The 10594-nt window shown below is 36.8% G+C and overlaps 1 protein-coding gene across 8 annotated transcripts; it reads right to left on the bottom strand.

The window, feature by feature from the left end:
- Nucleotides 1-323: 323 nt before the first annotated feature.
- LOC103426146 (CBL-interacting serine/threonine-protein kinase 3) lies at nt 324-6359 on the bottom strand. 8 transcript variants are annotated; one of them, XM_029099226.2, is made up of 15 exons: nt 6028-6359; nt 5134-5343; nt 4862-4924; nt 4082-4153; nt 3726-3833; nt 3561-3641; nt 3161-3214; nt 2933-3058; nt 2758-2847; nt 1714-1836; nt 1460-1570; nt 1123-1236; nt 968-1024; nt 806-880; nt 324-623 (listed from the first exon to the last, which is right to left on the bottom strand). In XM_029099226.2, exons 2-15 carry the CDS (start codon nt 5302-5304, stop codon nt 549-551), a joined length of 1320 nt encoding a protein of 439 aa, XP_028955059.1. In that variant the 5' UTR covers nt 5305-5343; nt 6028-6359; the 3' UTR covers nt 324-548. The 8 variants fall into 8 exon arrangements, with proteins under 8 accessions (XP_028955059.1, XP_028955060.1, XP_028955062.1 ...); XM_029099227.2 differs by having other exon boundaries at nt 5134-5334; nt 6028-6285; XM_029099229.2 differs by lacking the exon at nt 6028-6359 and adding an exon at nt 5678-5884 and having other exon boundaries at nt 5134-5334.
- Nucleotides 6360-10594: the final 4235 nt, after the last annotated feature.

The following is a 10594-nucleotide window of genomic DNA, read 5'->3' as shown; positions in this document are numbered from 1 at the left end:
AGTATGATACAAACAAAGTACATATGCACTTACAGCCTGATACTAATTAAATGCACCTATATTCTCAAAAATATAATTGAGTCAGCCAAACCTAATACAGAAGATCCTGAACTTTGCAATGAACTAGACAACCTTGTCTTCAAGTTCTAGAACCCAACACAGAGTAGTCACTTAAATGTCGAAGTCAACAGAACATGCCACCACATATATTCTACTCGCCTGACCAAGCTCGATTGCGAGTTAGCACACCCCCATTCACAAAGACGTAATTAACTCATAAGTTACTCGGCATGAGCGTCGTGTAGGCTCCAAGTCTTAACACATACCAAATTATTGTATTATTATTATTTTATTTTTTATCTAAGATACGATGGTTGGATCATAGTTTTGATTGGCATCGAAACAATTTAAAGTACAAATAAAACTTAAATACATTTGATGTAGAAGCAACCCAACCCGCGTTAGTAGAATTAAAGAAGGAACGTTCTCACACAAACAGTAGAAGGAACAATTGGTTGGCGAAATTGATTACAATTATAACACTGATTTTACTTGACTTGTTGCATATCCTCCTCCGTCTTCCAAACAACATCCTCCAGGCCTGTTGCGAGGTTCTTATAGAACTGCAAAATTCAAAAACTACGAGTTTCACTATCAAACTTACCTACTTAAGCCTATTCCTTTGTCAAGACTAAAGACATATGCTCTAATCACTAATTTTACATACGGCGTTGGTGTTGGCGTTGCCCACCATGCCGGTTAAACATATTATGAGATATCAAGCAAATTAAGCGAAGAGCGTTACCTTGTGGAACTCCAAGGTGTCCCCTTTAGCTTTTCGCACTTCGACCATGTGAAGAGAAGGTGCAACTTGAAATATCTGATCAACACAGCAAGCGATGTGTTAAAAACAAAATATAAACGACACTGATCCAACTTTTTAAGCTCAATAGAACTTTCCATGTACCTCTGTGGCAACATTAAGGTTTCCCTTTCTTCCAGCTTTCATATTTTCAAGCCTCAGCTGAGAGAACGAATATAAAATTTGTTATCTTCTTAACACACCACGCACGCACACCAAATAGCTCAAATCCTTAAATTCCAACTTCTGCATCTTCTCACCTTGTAGTTTTTTTTATGCACGTCAAAACCAAGAGGCTTAGCAGCTTCTTCAATTTTATGAATTATCTCATTGGCAGGGCATTTGGATGTGAACCTTGTTTCTCTCTTAAATCCCTGCAAATTTTGAACAAAACTGAAGTTTTATTTCCCCATAGGACAAAACAATAGTAAATAATATCAGAAGAAAACAAATGCCTTTCATACACAAATGACATTTAAAAAAAAAATTATTTCAACATTTCACAATGCATGCAGTCCCCATAAAGTGTTACAGGCATAAAACTATGCACAGCACATGTTGCTAATGAAAGCCAGCAAGCCCTCTAATGAAGCAAACCTGTTCTACATCAAACAAATTCCCAAGGTTGAGCCCCTTCGACATTGAAATTAACTCAAAAGCATTCATAGCTACTGGTTGTTCTTCCTTTTTTTCCGTCACATGGTGCTCCTGTCATGAAGCCAAGAACACGTATCAGACAACTTTTAGAACAGCAGCACTTCCTTCTAATTCTTAACTTTTAACAATGCTTAGCAACCAAAGACGTAAATAAAAACCTTAATACTGATTATGAAAAAAGCACTTGCACATACTTCTGAATCCTTAAAAACAGCTTCTACATCATCCAAGTTTGTATTTTCTTTCTCCTCAAACACGGGTGCCTTGTAATCCTTCTTGAACCATTCATCTTCCAAAATTTCAGCAATAGTGACACGCTGCCATATAACAAATGAAATCATAGTCACCAACTAAATATTTGGTGGTAAGAGCACATTCAGGGTAATTCGATACAAAGAATTGGTCTGTGATGAATTCAGTGTTCTGGAAACCACTTGAAGAGTGCCACGAAGCAGACACTTTTCTTGTCAAGAAAAAAGAAGGCTCGGGAAAGAATTAACAGCATCTGGTCATATACATGCTCAATATACTCAAACAATCAGATTGATGCATATGAATTATGATGAAAACCTTGCCCTGCTTTGAGCACTACCTCAGCAATCTTCGTTTTGCTTTTTATCATGCCTCACCAGTATAAACATCAAATACATAAAAGATAAAATTATCTGGAATTCTTTAATGCTATGTTTGGATGAGGAACTTCTAAATTCTTATTGTAACCTAAGTCCTATGCACTATAAATAGGACTTAGGGTTAGTGTATTTAGTGTGGCTCATTCGTGTGGCAATTTGGTGAGAGTCAATTTGTGAGTTTGTGAGTTAGAGAGCAATTTGGGAGAATCTTCTCTGTTTGTTTGAGTTCTCTACTCGTTTGGTTTAGGGTTTGTAATTTGTGGGATTTGGGTTGTGAGAGTTTAAACACTCTTTTGTAATCTCCATTTGTTTTGTGAAATTCCTCGCCGTGCTTCGCTCGTGGACGTAGGTTTTACGCCGAACCACGTAAATCTCGTGTTAGTTTGAGATTGTTTGTTTTAGCTTTCACCTACGACGTTGATATTGGTACTTTGTTAGAATTCGCTTCCGTTTGCGCATAAAAGTACAACACATCTAACATTATGTTTTAAAATGAATATGAATCACCACCATGTGTAAGTTACGAAAAGTGAAGCTATATTATCAAATATATCAATTAGCAGAAAGGCCACAATCTTATCAACAGAATGTGCATAAACTACTTACAGTCATAGGGTTAGGATCCAAAATTCGAGCTATTAATTTCATGGCACCAAAAGAGAGCCACGGGGGACAAGTAAACTCAGCTGCCGAGATCTGCATACATAGCAAAAGAAGATAATAAACTGAATATGAACAACGACGATATGTAGTTGCTATACAGAATCAGTAAAATGCTCACTTTTTTATACAGGTTCATAAGATTTGAATCATCAAAAGGCAAGTAACCTGCAAGCAATACAAAGAGTATCACTCCACATGACCACAAGTCCGCAGTTGCCCCATCATAGCCTCTATCGTTAAGGACCTAAGCTCACAGGAGTACATTTTTGCATGATTAAGGACCAACGGTGTATAAAGATAAATATATATAATGTGGAAGAAGATTGGAATGAATACTTATCCATACCTCAGGAGCAACATAATTTGGAGTTCCACAGGTGGTGTGAAGTAACCCATCATCCTGCCAATGCGTCACAGTAAGAAATAAATTCTGAATATTTAAGATGCATCATCTCAATCCCAAATGCACCAATTACTAGAACAAGATGTGAATGTGCATCACAGATTACAGTGTTGATGTAAATGATAAATGAGGGAGAGACTAAATTCCATATAACTCCTATCATATAAATGTTCTAACAATTTTAATAATTTCTAGAGATTTGACACCTGCTTCTGCAAATAGTTACTTAAAGATATTTATGCCGACCATCCAGACAACAAAACTAACATCAATAAGATAAAACGATAGTTATATATGAATGATGAAAGAAAGTTAATTGCAGATGGCCTAATATCATTTATACCCTGACTTGTTGGGATAGTGCGCTCAATCCGAAATCAGAAACTTTAAGGTTCCCATATGCATCCAATAGCAAATTTTCTGGCTGCAAGAAAAGCAATGAAAATGAAAATTTATTAACATTTTACTGTATTTATCTGTGATATGCACGTTTACTAAGCATAAGTACCTTGAGATCTCTATGATAGACGCCTCTGCTATGGCAGTAATCAACTGCATTAATAAGCTGTTGAAAATATCTCCGTGCTTCATCTTCTTTCATTCGTCCATTGTTTACCTTCATATCAAAAGAAGTACTCGTGAGAAAATATGAACTATCTCCCAAATAATCAGCGGAGCTTGAATTTGATTGGGTCAACAGATCCATGTACACAAATTAGTGAGCAAGGCAACTTGGTAATTGAAGAGAATTTAGGCTAAATGGGAATGTTAGACTGCAGTATTAATTACAGTATGTGATTTATTTTAGTAAATTGATAATAAACCATTTATAGAATACAACTGGAAGAAAATGAAGACACTAACAATTTTGTCAAAGAGCTCGCCTCCAGTTACGAACTCCATAACTATAAATATCTTTGTCTTACTCCCCATTACCTGAAAATACACAAAATTATTAATACAGTTGCATCAAAATGTAGCGCCACTTTTACTGGTAGTAAATGGATTCATCTTTCCCTTACAGGACACTTGTATTTGCTCCATATTGACATGAGGAGGGTAGAATCCACAGAAATGAGAGTATTTAACACTCTACCCATTAAAGATTAATACATGCAACGGAAATTGGTGACTAAAGTCTTGTTAATAATCTCAGCTGTAAATTATTAACAACTTCTTATAAAGGTACCCGCAACGTGATGTAAGAGGATATAGTTTTAAACATTATGGATCATGAACCATAAATAAGAAAGAATTGGCTTCCCTAATAAACTTCAGAACCTATGGCTAACAATTGAAATCCAAATTATCAACTACCAAAAAATACAACGAACCAGAAGAGGAATTAAAAACTTAAAGAAGACACTGAAATTGAAATGTCACAGTTCAAAATAAAATCTGATTGGATTAGATTTTTAACAACGTGCAAGCATCCTTTAAGGCACGTCTTGAAGGGATCGTGTAGCAACTTTAGGGGAAAAACAGAAATAAGTTGGCCATATTCCCACATTAAATTGTGAACATCCATATACCAAGAAGACCTACTTCAGAGAACCTGCAAGGTGAATATAGAAAGCAAACAGACCACATGCTCATGCAAGTAGAAGCAGAAATGCATATATACAGATAGAGATTGAGAGAGACCTCATACAACTGAACAACATTTGGATGCTTAATCAGCTTCATTGTTTCTATTTCCCGCTTGATCTGCGCAAATATGAAAAATAACACACTTAAAAGGACCTTGTTTAAACTCACTCCGTTTCCTGGATGAAGCTACATAAAAGTTTCGTTGGGGAGTTGTCTAGAGTGGTTTTGAGGATAGGAAGCAAGAATCCATATAAACCAATAAATAACATGAAAAACAAAAACAAGTACAAGACGGAGAACGAAGAGAAAGCGCAAAGCAAACAGACCTGTTCTGCCATCTTGTGCTTCAGAACCTTCTCTTTGTCAAGAATTTTGAGAGCCACAGGCTCCCCAGTCTCAGAATTTCTAGCAAACTTGACTTTTGCAAATGTACCCTCACCGATTGTCCTTCCAATCTCGTATTTACCAACCCGACGCTTGATTTTCGGTTGATTCATTCTCGACTTAGTGATTCAACGTGCGGGTTCCTGAGAGAACTTGCGTGAAAGATAGATGAGTGAATTTTTTTTGTGACACTGTAATGAAATGAACAAAGCGAGGAGCAGAAACACTAGAACCATATCATCAAGGGAATTGCAATTATATCATCACAGTTGAGATCCGAATCCTGATCCGAACTCTGGTAAATTTAGATTGAAAAACCAAACCATGCAAACAAGAATTCAGACAAGAACAATACCGTCCACAAAAATCACAAAGAAAACAATCAATCGAAGCATCCAATTCCACTACTAACCCAAAATTAATTAAATTAATTGTATTTATCAATTCAAACATGGAGTTGCAGCAGCAGAAACACAAGCCCAGTACCGGAAACACAAACAAGGCACCCAAATTGCAAAAACCCTTGCAAACAGAGACAATAAAATCTTCAAATTCTTCGGGAGCAGCTCACAGACTGAGCGATGATATTATTTATGCATCTATGACGTGAACCAACAACCACAATTCATCAAATATATATTTAATTTAATAAATTAATAATACAAGGAAAAGGAATTAGACGAAGAAATAAATAATAATAATTCTCTTTATTATTAAAGAATATAATACAATAATCATCACGTTCCCGTTCACGTGGATGGTCATATTATTATTGTAAACAAAAGCGATAAAAAGTCGAAAAGAAAGACAGAGGGAGACAATGATTCAATACATACTTGAACAGGTTATGACCACAATCAATCCGCCGCCGCCCCCGCCGCCTGGATTTCCGTCCGTCCTTCCTTCCTTCCTCCTCGGCTGCCTGGAAATGCAATCACTTCACTTTTCACTTCACTACCAGACAACTCAATTACTAGTAGGCTCACCAGACTAGACTCGATTCCTTCTCTCTTCTATCACTTTTCTTTTTTCTTCTTTTTTTTTCCTTTTCACTTATCTTTGTATTTTTGTGTATATATTATAAAATAAATTATATATTATATTTAATGAGGAAAATGAATAATTGCGTCCTGGATGGGACCCAGACCAGGTCGAGGTCCATGCGTTGTGCGTTGTGCTTTGTGCGGTGTTGTACACCACAGTACAGCTTGCTTTCGCATTCTATCCGACTATCGACTATTGTATATAATATATAATGTGGTTTTTCGTGTTTAATTGTAAAAAAAAAAATCAAAATGGTATATAACCGTATAATATACAATGAACGGATATAAGAATCATAAGAATTATGGACAGAGTCAATAAAGACCCACTAAAAACATATGCCCCCAAAAGCACTTTTGTTGTGTCATTCAAACTAAAAAACTTTTCTCCTGCTTTTCATGCTTTAATATTTTCTCATCAATTTGTCACTTTTCATTATTACATTGAAACTTTTGTAAAACATTATCATTTAAAATCATTCTCATTATCATATTAAATATAAGTCATACTATAATAAAATTTTCTAAGTTATTTTTCAGAAAGGAAAACTAATGGAAAGGGTTTGAAAATTTTAAGTTTTAATGATAATGACAAAATAAAGGGTAAATTGAATAGTACCAAGATTGACTTTTTAATGTAAAAATGTGATTTTTCCTTAAAGTAAACAGTACTAAATGCTTTTTGTTAAAGTTCGGAAGCATCCCCACTAAAAATAATTTATAATTTGATTCTTAATAAAAATTCTCATTGTTAGAATCCGGATGAGATGTAAATCTGCTTTTGTTTGTTTTTCCGGTCGAAGCTTCGTTTGTTGTGGAGCTCTCTCTCTTAATAGAGGATAGACTTGTACAGGACCCAAACCTATTAAATACCCTTCTCTCTCTTCGTTGAAGTTGAAGTTGACGTCTACGTCATCACATCGGCTACATTTTTTTTTCTTTTTTTTTTTTTATGCACTTGTGTTCCGTTTCTTCTTTCCTCTCTTTAGATATTTTTTTTTTTCCATACCGCTTTACTCTTCATTCATCAAAACTACATGATCAAAAAATCATTTTTCCACTCTTATCTGCAACAACAGTATAAATTAGTTTAGGGCTTTATTTTTAAATACTCTTTGAAAGTTAATTTCAATTTTATTTTGTGCTCTGTAATTCAAAAATTATTACTTTATTTCTTGAAACTTAAAATTCGTTTCACTTTATTATGTTTTTGTTTCTTCAATCAAATAACAGTTAGTTAATGTTTTGATCACAATTGTCCCTTGAAACTCGATTTTGATCCCACTTTATCCTTGAAACTCATTTAGAATCCGTTATTATATGTTTGCTCTAGTTTTTGTTGTTTTTTATGTTGTAACGGTTTTTCTTTATCCATGGGCAATGAGTTTCGATGTATTGGGAGTATCCGTATTCATAAAAGATTTACTTTTCGTGCTTATCCTAATAGTTGGTTCAATTTATGCATGGCGAAAAGGACCATCATAATAGTCTTAGCTCTTAAATAGTCATTAACCAATAAAAAAAAAAATTGAGACAGTTATGACTTACATTATTTAATTTCCTTTACATGATCGAACAACCCAAAATTCAATTATTTCAACTACATCAAGTGATCTTTCAAATTGGTAAAGACTCTCCGGTTTATAAGCGTTACTTCTTGAAATTCAATATTCGCTACACTTTTACTTGTGCACTCTCTCTCTCTCTATTCTCCCTGAAACTCAAAAGTCGTCCTCTTGAACATATGTGGGACCCACCACCAAAAAGATTATGACACATGTATCAATGAATTTCATTATAAATCTCAATTATGCGTTAACATTCAATAATAAAAAAAAATTAATTTAAAAGAAAAATTGGAGTCATTATAAACCTCCATTATGTGTTAACATTCAATAATAAAAAAAATTAATTTAAAAGAAAAATTGGAGTTTTTTTTTTTGTTGTGCTTGAGTTGCAGAGATGAAAAAAAAATAAAAAGAAACTGATTAGCCAGGTGCGCCAAAATTAAACCCACATAAAGGAATTTGCTAAAATTCCCCAGATAGCAAATCAATCTTAGAGAATAAGAGAGAGGGACAGGTTGGGTTGAAAGTAAGGAAGAAAGGAGGGAGTTCTCCCCGGCGAGATGGGGTTGGTAGACGCCAGGAAGCCGTTCTCATCCTGTGGGTTTTGGTTCGCCACGTTACCTCTTTTTTTCACATATGCATTTCTTAATCCACGTCAGCATAATTGATGGCTTTTTAACGAAATTAACATAATTAAAGTAATGTGAAGCAAATTTTGAGGTTTATGGAGTAAAATGACGATTTTTTAGTTTCAAATGGCAAAGTGTGATCAAAATCGAGTTCCAGATGGCAAAATAAAATCAAAATAGCAACTTTAGTGACTATATAAAAAAGAAACGTAAACATGGTAAAATGAAGCGAATTTTGAGTTTCAAGAAATAAAGTGACAACTTTTGATTTATAGGGGTAAAGTGAGATTAAAATCAAATTCTAAAGGGTGTAGTTAAAAATAAGCATGTTTGGGCTCAAAATATTAGTTTGGGCCGAGTATAGAATTATTCTCGGCCCAAAAGGCCTTACGACAGGGTTCAGTTCTCAGGGATCGGTTAGTTCTGGACCGGTTAGGTCGTGGGCTTCCAAATCTGGGTCGGTTATGCCAAGCCGCAAGACGAGTCGAATCCTGGTGCAATGAGGAGTCTCGGTAAGATCAATAACCCGGAAGTGAATCCGGCTCAATAAAGGAATAGGTTCACAATTATGGTGAAAGTAGGACTGGTCGAGTTGGTGTTTGATCAGGAGAAGGAGTCCTAATCCGAGTAGGGTTTTAACTCAACCTTGAAGGTATCCGGTGCTATAAATAGAGGAGGTTGTGCATCATTCAAGCCTCTCCAATTCAACACATAACTGCCCTGCGCAAACTCTCTCAACAACTTTGAGATTTTTATTTTCTCTTTTCGCTGACACATCTTCCGTTGGCATCAACAGCACTGTGAAAGCAACCGGTGACATCTTAAACCGGCATAGATAGCTCTGTCGCCGTAGAATCAGTCGATCTCCCAGCATCTTTCGTTGGCATCAACAGCACTGCGGCGAAGATGGTTGGTTACTTATCCAAGTCTCGGTTGAGAAGGATTTCCGAATCGTTATTGACTGAGGTCATCTCATTAGCCTTCTCGACGAAGTGAGGTGTTACAATTTACTGAACTCGGCGCATTGCACGCCGAGTGATTTTATGATTAAATACTCTCAAGTGGGATTTAGAGTTCAGTATTCAGACGGCCGAACCACATTTACTATTAAGACTTATATTCGCTTTGAGTATTTGTGCCCTTACACTTTGGTGTCGATTCGGCGTGAGTTTACTCTGACGAATAACATCACTGTGACAGAATCCGACGACGGCGATTCGTGAACTTCGTAAGAATAGTAGCCTTGTCTTCAGGTTCGAGAACCCAAGAGGCCGAGACGTGTTCCTTCCTCGGTCGCAATCGCAAGACGCAGAAGTCAGTCGCACGCCCGACGCAACATCAACAAATTTACTCCTCGGCCGAGCTCGACCGACAAGTTGGCATGCTCCGCATTCACCGATGGACGTAGTTAGTTTATAGATTACTCGGCCTGCACGCCACGTAGGTTTGGTAGTTGTTAGGGTCAATATTTTGGCACGCCCGGTGGGACCCAGTGCTAAACTACGAAGTTCATGCCAATTGAAACACGATCGGTAAAAAAGAAAACAGCTATGGGAAAATCAACAGCCGATTTACCAATTCAGAATATAGGACACAGTGTGCCACAGGCGCAGAATCCCATCAGCGCCGTAACACCTGAGTCCACGAGCGCGACTCGCCGACAAAGGGAAGTTAATCTCGGCGGTCAGTTTCGCAATCTTGAAATCCCTGACAAGAACACCTGCGTTCTCAATGAAGGGATAATAGAGGATTGTGACGAGGATGGAGGCGAAGGATATGATCCACCAACAAGGTCATTTCTTCAAAAACGGCTTGACGAGCAATCTCGAACGATTGAACAGACGTTTAGTCGAGGAATCGATAAACTTCATGACGTGATACGTAATACCAGTGAGGCACAAACCAGATTACTCAAAATACTGGTTAGTAAGGTCAGCGACGGTAGGACTTTCGATCTTGCCCAGCATTTGCCACCGAGAAATAATCTACTACCAAGTGCACTGGCCAAGTCAATCCCTGCTCGGCTCAAACCAATTAACTTGAAGAAAGGAGGAGGATCGAATAGTAGGTCAGACGGATCCGACCAGAGAGTGGAAGCAACACCCGTCGATATGACCGAGGTCCAACGGATAATCGATTCGGCCATGAAGAAAGGGCCGAAGT

Source organism: Malus domestica, chromosome 03 (assembly GCF_042453785.1).
Source record: "Malus domestica chromosome 03, GDT2T_hap1".
NCBI classification, from domain to species: Eukaryota; Viridiplantae; Streptophyta; class Magnoliopsida; order Rosales; family Rosaceae; genus Malus; species Malus domestica.
Note: the sequence above shows the minus strand (reverse complement) of the source record. Positions and strands in the feature narration are given on the sequence as shown.